This window comes from Engystomops pustulosus, chromosome 1, assembly GCF_040894005.1.
Source record: "Engystomops pustulosus chromosome 1, aEngPut4.maternal, whole genome shotgun sequence".
NCBI classification, from domain to species: Eukaryota; Metazoa; Chordata; class Amphibia; order Anura; family Leptodactylidae; genus Engystomops; species Engystomops pustulosus.
In genome coordinates, this window is record NC_092411.1 from 56939409 (window position 1) to 56956888 (window position 17480).

General features: G+C 38.7%; 1 protein-coding gene across 5 annotated transcripts in view; it reads right to left on the reverse strand.

The window, feature by feature from the left end:
- Window positions 1-8837: 8837 nt before the first annotated feature.
- The window catches only part of DTWD2 (DTW domain containing 2), a 163338-nt gene continuing 154695 nt past the window's right edge, over window positions 8838-17480 (reverse strand). For 2 of the 5 annotated variants that reach the window (XM_072119441.1, XM_072119432.1), the window contains exons 6-7: window positions 11051-11179; window positions 8846-9217 (exon numbers count right to left, since the gene is read on the reverse strand). In XM_072119441.1, coding sequence (XP_071975542.1) covers window positions 9047-9217; window positions 11051-11179 — 300 coding nt within the window. In that variant the 3' untranslated portion in view covers window positions 8846-9046. Of the gene's footprint in view, window positions 9218-11050; window positions 11180-17480 lie in introns of all 5 variants that reach the window. The other 3 variants (XM_072119414.1, XM_072119424.1, XM_072119507.1) reach the window with 3 other exon arrangements.

Sequence of the window (17480 nt, forward strand, 5' to 3'; positions counted from 1 at the left end):
CTAAAGTTTATTTTGTTTTCTATTTCCACCCACCCATAATAACATGGCATTTCCAGTTGACATTTCAGTGGGCAGCTACTCACATTGATTTGCTTCTCTGATTCACATTTAGGTTTTAGATTGTCAATTATATCTCATGTTTAGGTCAGTATCCATTATCCGTTTTAGTTTTAATATTGTATTCGGGGGGGGGGGGGGAATATTGCATTGAGTTAAACAGCAAGAAAGAAACTTACTAAAAATACATTTATACATATAACTGAATGTGTTAATAACAATAAAAAAATAATTTAACAAATTAAACACTTAAGTCTTTTAGGGATATGGTCACAGTCTTCTATTGTTCTACCTTGTTAAAGGAATGGATGAAAAATAACCAAAGTTTTAATGTGCCTAAAAACCCATCTCTTCAAGTGTAACTTGAACTTCATGTAACTTTAACTCTCTTTTCACAAAACCAACACTGTGTACTCTACCTCTCACTTTATACCATTAAACAGGTCACACTGCAGACCGATGAACCCCTGAACCAAATATAGATACATGGCTCGTGACTGGTTCATTCAGCAGTTGTTTTATTTTATATCTTAAAAGTCTTAAAATCCTCAGCCGCTCCCTCCAAGCTCACTAGTTTGTGTATGGTCTGAATTCTGGTAAACTGTTTAATTATTGCATATAGAGAGAAGAAATGTTGGTACAGTAAATGTAATTTTTTCCTGTAGTCTAGTTCTTACTATTGCAATATTTGTAGACATTATATTTCTTGTTAATCTTTTACTTTATTTTAAATTGTATTCCTTCAAATCCTTTCCTTTGATGTTCTGTGAATTAGATGTCTTTTATAAGATTACCGCCCCTCATTGGGACTTTATGATCCTTTCCCCCTTCCCATGTGCTCTCTGCTATTGCTGGTGTGAGGGCACATTCACAAGTCATACAGGTGAAAGAGCAACCAGGGACTGATTGCACGTGCGCGACAAGAAGGAGCAGAGACGCGACTAAGTGGATGGATGAAGACGTAAAGGCAGGTAAGCTAATAAAAATTCTTTTCATTAGTCAAAACGTCTAAAAACAGCAAATTGGTTTAAATTAAAAATCTGCTATGGGGGGATAATCTTTATGGGCCGGAGAAACCCTTTAATGATAAGACACTAAAATGAAGCTAGACATACTCAACGTTCTCTTCTCCTTTATTCCAGTGCGAATCTTCACATGTCGTAATCTCCTGAAAACACCACATCCCTCTCCCATGCTAGACAGGGAGGTTACATCACATGAGATGTGTGAAAAATAAGCATCTCAGAAAGCCGGACATTCCGTCCAGCGCTTTGGACTGCTTTTTGTAAGTCTTGTTTTCAGGCGTTCCCGACTTGTCAAATGAGTAGGTTTAGCTTAATTTTGGTGTATTTTATGCATTGTGAACCAAACATTCCTTGAGAATGCCGTAGCTACACTGATGCAGAAACATATCTTGTTTAATCCCTTAACCAAGTGGTTTTGCTGAAAAACAATTAGAAAATTATGATAATGAGGGTCTGTAGCTCCTGTGTTTGGCCCGGAGCTTCTGTTCTTACCCTAATTATGCACTGCTTTAGAAAATGCTGTATTCACTGTGTTGTCCCTGACAGGCAAAAGTAATCAGTCGCTGCTCCATCCCTCAGCTGCTGTGTATGAGTCATCCAGCTCAGGTTGATTAGTCCTGTCTGGACAGTTCAGGCAGCTCTTTTATGCACGGAAGACAGTGTGCATGCAGCTTTCCCAAGGTCCTAAATTGCATAATTATTTTTTTGAGCAAAACCACTCAGTTCAGGGATTAAACAAGATACATTTCTGTATCAGTGTAGCTACAGCATTCTCATTGTATGTTCATAATGCATAAAAACAAATGATAGATTTTCTTTTATCATAGAGAAAAAGGCAACATTTTATCTGCTTTTTAATCCATGTTATAAAACAAACATCAGCTGCCATTGATGTGTAACTGGACATCAGGTTCTAGGAGCCCCAGCTAGGGGAAAATGGAATAATGGATAATGGTGGTAAAATTATTATGACTGCTACTAGTGGAAAGTTTTACTGGCAAATGCGTATTTCAAACATAACACTTCAATTATTTAGAACTGGATGTTTTTTTGATAGAAGATGTATGCTAAGCAGTAATATAGTCACAAAGAGAATATGGAAGACTAGAAACATCAAGGATAGACGAGTCTGAAGATAAATATTACATGAACTCAAAACTAAACAAATACATGAAAATATTTTGAGAATATTATGAACATTGGAGAAGGGTAAAAACGACTGCCATTTAGAAAATAACCCAGCACCATCTGTATGCAGATAATAAGTATAACCGATAATGACACAGATTGGGTTTTTTTTACTATCTCTAATAGTCGTTTTCTGAGATGAAGCTAATTAAACCAACATCAAAGTCTTAGTCAGCAACATAAGTTGAAATAAAAGCATATACTAAAACATAATGCGCAGGGACATATAGTCAACACATAACCATCCATAAAAAAAATAGCTCCAGCTAAATGGCAAGATTTCTCCGTCTGAGCACCTGCCGTGACAGATACCAATTAAACTGTGGGGACACAGAACAATGGGAACATAAATTCATATCAATTGTCTGTGCTTATCCCATTATCCCGGGTTTTGTTGATTACATTTTTTGGCAGTAGAAAACATCAGTCTCAACCACATTGTAATATTGAGTAGATAGAGGCAGACATTTCCTGGGAAGAATCGGCTGCATTAGTGAACACAGAAAAACAAATTGGACAGTGGTCAATTTAATTTACATCTTGAGATTACGTGCGGCAGTAAAACATCAGAACAACTAGCTAATAAAGCTTCTTAATAAAGCTTCACTCAGCATTGTAGATAGTGACAAATTGTCAAAGCTCCAGAAGCTTGATGTAATGCTAAATGGTGTGGTCAAGACGTGCCATACCGGCTACTTCCCCGTGACCTGAATCCCCTGCTCTTTCATGGACAAAGGATTACAAAACTTGTCATTTCTGTATAAGCTACATTTTTTAAACCAAGCTTTGGAACCCATGCAAGAGAAGAATTAGACCTAGAGAAAGTCTGAAAAACAAAACTTTTCTCTGCAAGAAAGACTCATCTCACCTTATCATAAGTGACCGTTCTTAAGGCAGTACTTCCTTGATCCGGTATGCACCTCCAGTGTTATGTTACGTCACTTCACTATAGGATAAATGTTGCCGGTGAGAAACCATAAAATCCATTATGATAAACCACGGACACTTACTCATAGATCCCGGGACCGTGACAGTGGTGATCTTCTTATATTTGTTATCCATGGCCTCCTTCCTTCTAAAATCAAATTTCATAATTATGCTAATGAGCCTAAAGGCCTCTGGGGGTCTTACTAGAGCCCCTCTGGGCTGCAGATTCACAGGTTGTAACACTGTGCAAGGAGCACTCGCCCCCTACTCTGTGTGTTGAAACTTCCTCTGCTGCACTGAGATATATCAGGCAGAGAGAATGGCCGGGCTGAGAGGGGAAGGGGAAGCTGCAGCACAAAGGAGCTCTAGTAACACCCCCTCCCCCGCTCTAGCATTAGCACAAATTTAAAAGCTGATTTTAGAAATAAGTAGGCCATGGATAAATGAAAAAATAAGAAGATTAACTGGAGTAAGAGCCAATGGTTTATCATGCTTGATTTAGATGGCAAAGTTCCTATAATTTAGTACTTTGCTACTCTTCGAGACTTAATTTAGTATGTAGAACAGAAGTGCCACATCTGGCCACCATGTAATTATTTTTGCCTAACAGCACTCCCCCATTGGTAGTGCATGCACCACTATTACTGTACTACAAATACCACCATGCTCTGCAGGTATATTGGCACATCCATGAGTTTCCACAAATGTCCCTACTGTAACGACCTCATGCTACCAGTCACACTGAAACTTTCCTAGTAATGGCCAAATGAAAGGTAGAACATAGAGGCTTTCTAAAAAATGGGAAAATTGTCTTGTGTGTGGAGCCAACATAGCTGCAAAGCATACATAATAAGAAGACAGTAGGAAAGAAAACTCAAAGACAAGTGCAAGGCCCTGTGCAAAAGCGGCAGAAAGTATTGAAGATAAAAAGAAGTTTGGCTTCATGACAGACTATGGGGCACATGTATCATATGCTGGCACTAACCCAGCCCACCGTCCCTGGCCTCCTGATAAATCTCGGAGCACATCCACACAATGTTTTCAGGCATACAAGCAGTGATAAGTGTGGCCCTATGTCAGGGCAGTTTCTAGGTAATTTGTTGTACAGGGCGTACCCGTACAACAAATACCCCCCCCCCTCAAGGTTATGCTAAACATCGGGGAGCATTTAATATATTTTAATAAACGGCATCCCACAAATTAAAAAATACTAAAGAAACGCATTTATGTATGTATTATAATGTATGTCACACTATCCCACTAAGTTACTTCAGACAGTGAGGCAACTATAAACACATAGATCCATTTCCATTCACAATATTAGCCCAGTGAACGCCTTGTGTATTGTTTTACTATTTTCACAGTCCTGCTGCTACTAACAACACACAAAGTATAGTCACACCTATCCTACGGACCAATAGTGAACACTGCAGAGAACAGAGAACACAGAAGTGTGAGAACAATCAACCAGTGAATTTGGAGAAGCAATAATCCTGGAGTATAAATTCATGTTTTAGTCCTTCTGCTGTCTGATGAGCAGGAAAACTTCCTCAATCATACACATTAGGGAACATTTACTTACCCGGTCTGGTCACGATCCCGCAGTGCGTTATCTGACGAAGATTCGAGTCTGCCACAATTCACTTTCTTCTTCCTAGTGCACGTGAGTGCTTGATCTTGCGACAAAAATCCATTTTTAAATTCCGTGGTTTGTCCGAATCCGGCGTGTTGTCCGACGGCCATGCCCCCGATTTCTGTCGCATGCAAGATGGCGCCGATGCGCCACAATCCGATCGCGTGTATCAAAAACCTGGGGCAATTCGGCGCAAAACGGAAATAATCGTGAAACCAGACAAAAGTGCGGCGTTCGGACCCTTAGTAAATGTGCTATATTGAGCGTTATTTATCATGCACTGGCTCCGGCCCCTTGATATATCTAGTGGTGGCATGCACAGGGCCTGGCGTAGAATAAAAATGAACAGGAACGCCCTACGCTGACCCACCCCTGACTGGCCGTGTTCCCCCTTTCTACACTTCCCTGGCATGGATGTGGCAGAAAAGGGAAAATGATCACAAGTGTCAGCAATAAGCTACCGTAGCATTTTCCATTATTTGAGGGCTTCTACACTACTGGTGTGGCACAGAAGCCCTGATAACTACCCCCATTATTTCAATCTCTAAGTTGGCTTGTGAATTTGTCCAGGTTTAAAATGTTGTCCCACTGTGTATTTGTGTGACATACCTGATGTAGTCGTCTGTGTATAAATAATCCCATTCTCTCTTGTACTGAAGCGTTATGTAAGAAAAAAGATTCAGTGTTTGAGCTCTCCAACTCTACCCTTCCTCCACATAGAGAAGACTGCGCTGTTGTCTAAATTAAAGTGTCAGGAGAGACCTTGGAAATGGATTTTGGATACTTCATAGTAGTAGCTAGTTTTAATTTCTTGTTTAAATAGTTTTTTTTTATAAAGGTCAGCACTGGACATTATAAAATGTGACCCTCTTACCAACTGATGGGTCACCATAAAACGTGGTACAATTTCAATTCCAGACACGGCCATTTAGTACAGAGAAGGCATACATATAACGCATGTACACCTACACTGCTAACTTTTACAGTTTGTTTGTGATATATAGCAATAAAACAACCTGAGTGTGACTGTCTGTACCAGTGAGTCAAAGAATATGTCATTAAGAATAATTGAATTTGTAGTTTATTGGTTGCATACAGTGATAAGCCCCTGCAGTTTGTACAAACAGCAAGAGGTTTAAGCTTTATAGACCAATAGAATTTGGTAAGTCACTGGTTTTATGATTTCCAAGTGAGATCTCCTTTATATAGAAAACTGGGCTAAAATGACAACAAGAAAGGAATGGATAGTCATGTACAGTAAATAATATACCCAGAAGAAAAGAAAAAAAACATATGGATTTAAGAAATTCAGTATAATAACGGGTGGGCTAATTATACATATAATCACAACGAAATGGTCAGTTTTCCAAAAATATACAGTTTGCTTTACTTAAGTAATTTCTTTACTCAAATGTTCTGAAGTGTGCATCAAAGGCTGTATGTTACACTCCAGACAGCCAGTAATTCCCAAGCATGTTCCATTATCAGAGCAATTTCCTTTAAGTTTATTTCTTAAGGGGGCAGCTGGTTTATAAAAATCTAAAAAGAAAAACTTTAACTCCCTGGATGGATTGATGAGGGAAGTCATGCCAGACCCTACATAAGAGAATAGAGTTCACACTGGGGTAAAATTCTACAGCTTTGCTGAGCTGTCCAGGATTTTGTTGGTTCTTCTCCATGGAACTTTTGCCAATCCAAGTAAGTAAGGGGCCTGTTCTTTCTTTATTTTATCCCAGACTCTCTTTCTTTTCATGTATGTCTTGTAATTCCATCATTCTTTGTAACTTAGTTAAGACATGTGCCTTTCCATAGTAAACCTTTAATAATTTTTCTCTTATTAGCTTTTTATAGGTTTCTATACCTTTCATTAATTAACTCTAAGTCATGTTAGAATTTGAATGTCTGTGTGCTAGCAGTTAACTTGTTTTATACTGTAAGCAGTGTGTATCTGGATACAGGTTCAGTGTGTGTGCCTGGTGTACTTTTATAAAGTCCAAAAATAAGGGATTTAAAAAGCAAATCCACAGACTTCTGCAGTAAGTACATACAGGATGTAGCGTCCTTGTCTGGTAGCTGTCAGCATGTAGAAGAGAAACTTCACTGCCTAAACCAGGAGACTGATTACCAGTAGTGAAAAAGTTACATGAAGTGTGTATGTAGTCTGCTGTATAAAAACTAGTGGTTAACAGCTACCCTGCTGTGTAGACAGAGAGAGCACAGTTTGGGAGGAGGAAGCTGAAGAGTGTAAAAGTGTCTGTTGAAGGCTGAGCTCCAGAGTGAGACACGGTTTCTCCTACTAACTACACAGAGAGCTGCACCACAGAGCATTCGCCTCTTTCAGGAATGAGCAGGGAACAGCAGCCCCTCCCAGTCTTGTTGGTGGTTAGTGACCAGTTCAGTTTATGATATGGACTAATAGAGATAATCAGCTATAAATATCACACTCTCTTGTTATTGCAAATGGAGTTTAATGATCAGTTAGAGGGAGATGTGCAGCTCATTAAGGCTAGACTCACTATGTAAGATGAATGTATCAAATGTTTTTATGTCTTTTTAAATCTGTGTGTTATTTATTTTTTCTGTGTATGTAAATGTAATTGTATTAAAAAGTAGTTGATGTGATACTTTAACTGTATTCACGGCGGGTCCCGCTTCGTGGAGAGGGCTCACGGGCTGAGCACTCTCCATAGCCGGTAAGTCCCGCAATTGGTGCCAGCACCGATGGCGGGTGTTATCATTGTGTTCGCTGCCCGCAAAGCTGCCGGCAGCTTCAAAAGCATGGGCGCCGCCATCTTGCCTAGGATCACCGCTCCCCATGACGCCATCGAGGAGCGGTGATCCGTCTCCATGGTAGCCTCGGGTCTTCCGTAGACCCGAGGCTATTTCGTTTTAGCACATTGTACTGAATGAGGAGGAAAATCCCCATATACTGCCATACTGTAGTATGGCAGCATATGATAGGATCGATCAGACAACCTAGGGAGTCAGAAAAATAGTAAAAAATAAAAATAAAAAAGAGTTAAAAAAAAAATTATAATAAAAAACCCTAAAAATTCAAATCACCCCCCTTTCCCTAGAACTGACATAAATATAAATAAACAGTTAAAATCATAAACACATTAGGTATCGACGCGGAAAATGCCCGATCAAAATATATTAGCGGTTTTTCAATGCGTTTAACCCCGAAACGGAAAATAGCGCTCAAAGTCGAAAATGGCACTTTTTTGCCATTTTGCTAAATATCAAAAAAATCTATAAAAAGTGATCAAAAGGTCGTACAGTCCTAAAAATTATATAATTGAAAATATTATCAAATGTCGCAAAAAAATGACACCACCCACAGCTCCGCACAACAAAGTATAAAAAAGTTATTAGCGCCAGAAGATGGCAAAATCAAAAAAAATTTTTGTACAGGAGGTTTTAATTTTTGTAAATGTATGAAAACATTATAAAACCTAAACAAATTTGGTATCCCTGTAATCGTACCAACCCAAAGAATAAAGTAGACATGTCATTTGGGGCACACAGTGAAAGCCGTAATATCCAAGCCCACAAGAAAATGGTGCAAATGCGTTTTTCCACCATTTTCACTGCATTTGGAATTTTTTTCCCGCTTCCCAGTACATGGCATGGAATATTCAATACCATCACTATGAAGTGAAATTTGTTATGCAGAAAACAAGCCATCACACAGCTCTTTATGTGTAAAAATAAAAAAGTTATAGATTTTTGAAGGTGGGGAGTGAAAAATGGAAATGAAAAAACAGGAAAGGGCCCGGTTAATTTCCCTCCGGGGACAAAGTTCTATTATTATTATTATTATTATTATTATTATTATTATATTATTATGAGCGACACTGAGGAGAATAGTAAAGGAATGGCTGATTATTGCTAATGACAATAATAGGCTAAATTTGCTATTTATTTGTAAAAAAAGAAAAAAAAAAGATTACCGGACAGACACTCTAAATAATGCTACCTGTACTACATAGTCTTTGTCCAGTTACTGTCCCATTCATTTTATATGTCACAATAAAAAATTCCTACTGAACAAAATAAAGGTTATTCAATTTTATTGGAAAAAATTAAATAAATGGTCAGTGACCAAAAACAGGCAGGGCTTTGTTAGGCCCACATGTTAAAAACATGTCCAATCTGACCAATAATCTTAAAATCAAATTGTACTCAAAAGAATAAATATAGAAGTAACAAATGACTAAATTTTAACATTGTTCACTAGAAGTTCCATCCTCTTGAGCTTGCGCTTATTCTTTGGCATGGGTTTCTTGTACTGGCCATTTTTTAGCAGATGTTCCTTGCTGTGATGAATCTGAGCACCATGTTGAAGCTGGAAAGAGCACAGTGCCTGCAGAGGGCGGAGGATGGTCTGCCAAAAAATTTAGAGGACAAATGCATAAATCAATATGAGATATAAAATCAAGGTAAACTGTAAAAATCAGATTTTTGGTGCCAAAGTACTTAAAGTATTTTTATGACTAGAAGAATGACATTTAGGTTTATAAAATAAAAGAAACAATATTAACAATGTAAAATCTGCTCTCATCTTATAAATAGTTTCATTACTTTGCCTATTAGGACTGCACATGTATGGTATGGTGGAAGATATAATAATATAGCTAAGGCTACAGCTACATGACCATTCGGGGAAATATATATGCAACCATAGGCCGGCAATGGGCAACCGGAGAGATAAGTTACCATACCGCTCTGTACACGGGAAAAAGATAGGACATGTCCTCTCTTTCCCCTGTGTTACGGTGCCGTGCGTCATGCATCGCTATAACTGAGGGGTCACGTCTGCTCTTTTCCATCACGGCGAACGTAGTTATGCCCACCTGGCCTACGTTCATGTGAATGCAGCCCAAGTGATGGGAATGGCAGCTTTGAACCCACACTGATGTGATACTGAAGATCTACCCTAAGAAAAGGCCTTCAATATCCACTGTATTCTTGGACAGTGCCTTCAGAAAAAATAAATTGTAATGACCTACAATAGCTTTAATCTCATAGGTTGAGCCTGACTTCTACTAATAGAAAATCTATAAAGCAGTGGCACCCGTAGAGGAACTTGACATAGTGTACATAAGCAAGAACGGAATCAACTTTTTTAGTGGCTGCAACCTTCGTGTTAGGAAGCCAGCATCTTTTTTCACCTTCCTTCTCCAAACTTGACTACTGGGGTATTGAGTGTGCTCCAGGATGAGCTGTGCCTATTACCCACTAATGTTAGTGCTTCGCCTATCACTTTTGGAGTGGATGTCATTTTTTGTTATTATTCAACACAGTGAAGGTCACAGAAAGATCTGGGAGATAGCTGTTGAGAAGAGTCAAGTAACACTACTGGAATAGATGTTTATTACAGTTTTCTATAATATATACTCGAGTATCAGCTGAGTTTTTCAGCACAAAAAATGTGCTTATACTCGAGTCATGGGAAAAACCAAACACTGTACTCACCTTCCGACGCCCCCCCCCCTCCGGGTGTCTTCTATACCGCGATGTTCGTTGCAGGGATCGTGACATCAGCCGCTCTGCACTATGATGTCAGAGAGCGGACTGCATGGAGACACAGAGCCGATGCCGGAGCACCGTGGTATAGAAGAGGACCTGCTGGAGGGTGGAAGGTGAGTACAGTGTTTGTTTTTTTTCCTACAGGAATTATATTGCGGGCAGGGGCTGGGCAGGTTGTATACTACAGGGGGCAGCAGGCTAATATACTATGGCGGGCTGGGCAGGCTGTATACTACAGGGGGCTAGCAGGCTATATACTACAGGGGGCTGGGCAGCCTGAGTACTACAGAAGCTGGGCAGGCTGTATACTACAGGGGGTTGGCAGGCTATATACTAGAACGGGCTGGCAGGCTATACAATGCAGGGAGCTGGCAGGCTATATACTACAGGGGGCTGGCAGGCTATACACTACAGGGGGCTGGCTAGGCTATATATTGAAGGGGCTGGTTATATAATTGGAGGCTGTGACCCTCGGCTTATACTCGAGTCAATAGGTTTTTCAAATTTTTTTGTGTTAAAATTAGGGGTCTCGGCTTATACTCAGGTTGGCTTATACTCGGGTATATACGGTATCAACATGGTTGTTTGTATTCTTGTTTACTTAATTAAGGTAACAAGATTACAATATTGAATGTAATGAAAGGAACATTCCTGAAAGGAACTGAAATCCACAGTATTGTTTTCCTACCTGCTGAATTTCTGTATTTTTCTCCATTATTGAAAGAGCAATGGCAGCACATTCCAGGGTGGACAGACATGAGTTAGTTGGTTGTGTTCGAATGACATATTGGCTTGAGAGAGTGGTTTTTAACTGCACCTGCAAAAAAGTAATCAGTCAGTTAGCGCAGGATGTCACTTTCTACTTTACTAAGCTTTCTTAGTACAGATGGGTCCAACCTAAACTTTTCACAAATTTGATCACATTTCAAGAGCCATTGGCAGGATGCGGTTCAGAATAGTGAAAATCGTGTTTTATTTTTGAAAAATCTGGGCATCTCTCCACACGTCATGAGGTATGTTGCCAAAGAGGAAACGTAAGGAAGACCATCTATGTTTTTCCTGTACACTGGTATCAGTTACCTGTAAGCCTGTCTCAAAAGTTTATATTTTAAACCGGGTTTAAAAGAACAGTTATTTAAACTTAATACTGCCAGAAAATATGAAACCATGATTCAAAACAGGACAAAATGTGACTACCATTATAGCTCTAGGATGGTGACACACTTCCCCACGCTAATCTAATTTACCACAGCATTTCATTCCAAAATTGCTTTATTATGCACAACGTCAACAAAAAGCTGATAGATTTTTGTTTCTATGCTAATTTGTGCCTTCTCTTTAATAAATGAAAAGCAGTGTAATGTAATATTTAATCTTAATCCCCGCTGAACTTGCTTCGAAGACAGTCCAAATTTCGCTAACACTATAATACCATTAGACCAAGGATTAACCTTACATGATCTGTTCTTCAGAGAGTAGAGAAAATAGGTTGTATACGATGAAAGAGTGCAACAAGCAAAGAAACCTCATTTTGTACAATCTTCTTAATTTTATTCCCTACATGACGATTCTCTTCAATAGATCACCTTGGAAACACAAGACTTCTGATGGCACTTTAATAAAACAACATTTCAAGTTAACCTAAAATGCAGCTAAATAAAAGCCCAACAGATGTGTCCTTTCTCATATTTACTTTTGGCTGCACATGTTTAGATAAAGTGAGTACAGAAAGTATTCAGATCATTATAATTTTTTTACTCTTTGTTTCATTAAAGCCAATTGGTGCAAAAATGCTTATTAACATACACTCTGCCCTCGAACTTGACAGAAAAAAACAGAAATGTAGATATCTTTGCTAATTTATTACACAACAAAAACATAAATATCACATGGTCATAAGTATTTAGACCCTTTGCTCAGTATTGAGTAAAAGCACCTTTTGGGCTAGTACAGCCAGGAGTCTTCTTGAAAATGATGCTATAAGTTTCCAACACCTGAATTTGACATTCTCCTTGCAGATCATGTGCAGTTCCCTCAGGTTGGATAGTGAACGTTGGTGGACGTCATTTTCAAATCGCTCCAGAGATGCTCAATTGTGCTTAGGTCAGATCTCTGGGTGGGCCAGTCAAGAACGGTCACATAGTTGTTCTGAGCTCCAGAGCACCCTGGAAGAGGTTATCATCTAGGACAGTGATGGCGAACCTTTTAGCGACCGAGTGCCCAAACTGCAACCCCAAACCCTCAATTTATCGCAAGGTGCCACCAAAAATTAAAGCAGTAATTTATTGCTCCCTGTTCAACAACGTTCAATCATACTGGCCTCCTGAGGACACCAACACAGTAGAAAGAAGGAGGGAAAATTTGCATCATTGTAGCTTCTTTCCAGTGTCCCTCTGTACACAGAGAATCATGGGGCCCGCAGGAAGTCCTTCAGAGATAATTCGGCCCTGTCTACACACTCCCCTCTTCCTACAGTCATAAGTAGCCAAGTAAGTATCACTTTAAAATATGACTGAAAGCAGCATGCTTGGAACTGCAGGAAAATTCTTTGAGTCCTGTCTGGTGTGCTGGGGATGATGGCCCGGGTGCCCACAGAAAGGGCTTGGAGTGCCGCCTCTGGCACCCGTGCCATAGGTTCGCCACCACTGATCTAGGAGCTCTCTGTACTTGGTTTCTTCAATTACAACAAGTCATCCTTTCTCTGCAGCTGCAAAGCACCCCCATAGCATGATGTAGCGATCACCATGTGTCGCTGTTGGGATTGTATTTGTTAGGTAATGAGGTATGCCTGGATTTCTCCACATAAACACAAATTGACACCAACAGATTCAATCTTCATCTCTTTAGATCAGAGAATCTTATTTCTCATAGTCTGGGAGTCCTGCATTTTTTTCTCAAACTGTATGCTTTCATATGTCTTGCACTCTGTCTTGACTTACTCCCAAATCCCATATTTGTACATTTTGCACAGCCCTATCCTGTATTTACTCATATGGTCACACTGTTATATACTTGGATGTATGGTGTTATATACCATGGATTGACCACCACCATTTTGTCTGTTTTTGTGGATTTTAACGGTTGTTTTTATTGTCCTTTTTGATTTCCTTTGTGTGCAATTATAAAGATTTGTATTTTATTACTTTGCTTATATTGGTTATACAATTTGTGAGTACTTTTTTGGTCCTTCATACTTATGTTGGTAATTATTATTATTTAAGTTTGTACTATGACAATCAGCACATAGCATCTCCTAGCACAGAGGAATCATGAAGTGTCTAGAAAGTACCCACCCACACTCTGGATTCTTACAATGACCATCATTGAGTGATATGAGCTTAAACATCAATAAAATTAACTAAAACCTTAAGATAGTATTCATGAGTATAAGATCAAGGTCCTGGCAGGGTGTTTGTTTATGGACAGTTAGAGATCACATGACCCTCTATCTGCTGCAAATTTTATGGTCAAGAATGTCTGCTTTATGGTAAAACACAGGAGGCAGAACTTTTAAGCGATATATATATATATTTGTAAATTACCTTATATCCTACCCGAAACATTACATTACAAAAAAATATTTTAATGGTAACTGTTGAAGATCTAGGAATTTCCTGAAAGGTGACCACTGGCTTCTGTTTGAGGTGTTGACCCATCTGAACTCTGCAGCTACTCCAACTTTGAAATTATCTGACCTCAATCAGGCCTCCCTTTAACTATATGGGGATATACACCCCCTTTAAGGGACAATGCAACTTTCCATCTCTGGTTTACAACTGGTTAGTTTTACATATCTCCTGAATGGGGACAGCATAGGGCTGTCTCCAAATTTACAGACTATCCGCTCAAGGTTTCAGTGGGCCCCTGGGAGACAGAGCCTCAGTGGGTCCCTTAGCAGTAAACTCACATGGTAGCATTAAAAATTCAGAGACTAAAACAGTCTCTTGTTCCCTAAAATATTCCCTAGGTTATCATACCAAACCCCCCTTTATGGTTACTTTATATACAGCCCCCTCATGGGTATTTTATATAAAGCCCTCCTCACACCCTATGGATTAATTAGGTACACCCCCCTCAGCCCCATGGTTTACTTTTGTGCAGCCTTATATATGAAGATAAGGGTCTAAAGATAATATGATACCCAAATTAATGTCTCATATAAACAAATGAAAAGCGGATGTCCAAGAAAGGTCTAAATTCATATAACATCTTTATTAAATTATCCAATATATAAAAACACTTAAAAAACACACAGAAGTGCCTCAAGCAAATCAATGACCCCAGTATCCAATTTTTATAAAATTACATAGCTGTAACCAGGCAATGTTCAATTGATAAAGTAAAGAAGTCCTGAATAAATGAGGAAGCCTGTATCCCAGTGCCCCCAGTACCCAGAATTGACACCATGATTGCATAGATAACTATTGCTTTATTAATATTTAGGCACTGGCCTTATACACACCACACTTGTGGATTTAAGGAAGGACTTACTTATTTATCAAACGAACATTGCCTCGTTACAGCTATGTATTTTTATACTTTTGTGCAGCCTTACGTTGGCCCCCCAGCAGCTCTGGGCCCCGGCACTTGCCCAGGTATGGACAGTGCTGGCGCAGACCCTGCCCGTGCCACACGCCATTGTCTGCATAGCATCACTCTGTTGTACACCTGATTACCGAAAATAGGTCCTGAGTAAATTTGAGTAAATTGATGATTAAAGGGTTATCCCCGTCTGGACATGCACATTCTGTTTCATTAATCTGCCATATATAAACATTTCTTCAATTAGATGTTATTAAAAATAAAATAAAAGCATGTCTGACCACCCCTGCCAAAATGTGAGGTGGTCGTATCAGAGAAAGCTATCTCGTTTCTAAGGGCCAACATGACTACATTTATGAGAAATTATCTTCACACAGGAACAATTTTTTTAATAACATCCAATTGAATAAATGTTTACATATGGAAAATGAATTAAATTAAATGTAAATGCATAGATGGGAATACCCCTTTAAGGAGCATCTAGCTTCTTCTCTTAGAGGTCAGCAGGACACCATGTACATGGTGCAATTGGATTGCTTTTCAGTATATTGGCCATTTGCTGTAAGGAGGATGTGTGTCTCCTTTTCTGCCCCCCTCTTCCTTAGCTCATTTTCGTATTTGTCCCCCTCTCTGTTTATTTCTCTTTCATTTTCAGGGGGTTAGGCTAAATGATTAGGCCGTTTGCCCCCATCTCCTGTTATCATTTTGCGCAACTTTTGGTGCCTGCATGCCTATTTTGTTGTTGTGCTGTTCTTATTTGAAAATGCAAAAATAAAGAATTTACATGGAACCTTGTAAAAGTTTACAAACGCCTCAGCCATGACACATATTGTAGTGCAAAACAATGAATAGCATCCAAATGCTCTGCATGGAGCTTGCTGGAAGAGAGGGAAGACCTTCTGACCATCTGATTGTGCTTTGAACTTCTCTCGATTCATCCAATTATGTATATTTTATTCTGTTTTTAAACCATGACCTGATATATTTCTTAATCCATTCTTATTTCTGTGGGCAGCTTTGTGACTTCCCTGTGGAGATGCTGAGTACTTGGATTCTCGTGACTCAGTGGGAAGCATAAAGGCAGTAGATTACATTTCTGCCTATATTCATCGTTTGAATATGTATGAATAAGCTTAGTTTGATAGGTCTAGAAGTGGTATTGAAGTTCCATTACTTATGCCAAAAGTTCAGAAATATAATACAGGGATATGCATAAAACACAACATTACAGTACTGTGAAATATTCTATATAAATGTAATGCATCCTATAGGGATTGTATAGTTTATTGCATAAGGTAGTTTAACAGCTTGGTTACATGCAATATCAATCAAAGAGATAATAAAGGATTTCATTATTTATAATTTTTGATAATCAATATCAGAAAAAATTAATTTAATCTTATGACAAAGGAGGAAGTTAAAGGGAACCTGTTACCAGGGACCTCATTTTCACTAAAGAAAGGTGGCAGAAGCCCATCACACCTTCATGGCACATCTGCCTTTCTGGTTTCTTTTGGATTACAATATAATTGTGTGTTATAACTTACACAACACCCTGACCTCTGTGAATGAGCAAGAGGGAGGAGCTGTACAGGAGCACAAATGTGGGGGACAGAATTATGGACAGAAATATCTGGCTGTGGAGGTAAAAGGCATTTCTGAACCGTTCGATATACCTTACAATTCAATAGAGTAGTGAAAAACTTTTAATATATGTAGATTGGTAAATTAACTAATATCCTGTCCCCCTACTTAAAACTTGAAGTATAGTAGCCAACTCTTTAAAGTTAATGTGGATGAGTTGTAAGGATAGACATGACTACAGAACATGCTGTGTCTCTTTTTTTTTGGTGAAGAGATCATTCAAGTGAGTGAAAAAAATCATGCAAATTCTACTCTTCCCCAAAGTTGGGGCATGTTCACACATTTAGTTTGCTGATATTACCCCATTTCTATTCACCTGAATGTGTAAACACAACCATAATCAAATGTATTCTAAATGCAAAAACAGTTTTGATATGTAAAATTGACAGCCATCCAGTAAGATTTATTGCTTATCAGCACCTAACAAATTTGAGGCACATAGGAGGGCCTCCACATAACACTGAGCTAAGAGGATCACTTGGAGAATGATTGATTTTTACCATTATTATAGCCTGAGAGATGTTGTTCTGACAATTACCTAGTATCTGGCCTTATGTAATAATACTGACAACGTGCCGTAATGAATGGAGAAATACTTAATCTAAATCGACTCCAATGAGAATGTCAGGTTGTGCAGGCATTTTATTATAAACGCTCTGGTTATATGAACAAGTTGAAGTCTGAAAAGAGAAAATATCTCTAACTTGTATAACCTTGATTAGAAGTTTTGCTCAAATCACATTGGGCTAATTATAAAGTCTCCGAACATTACATCGAGTTCACTTTGTTTACATACAGAATAAAATGCACCCAATGAATTAAAAATGTCTGATTTATTATTAAAACGTACACTTCAGAAACAAAATGTGTGTGACGTTAAATCTCACGGTGTAAAGCATGCTACTGAAATTTACATTATGGTTATAAATAAA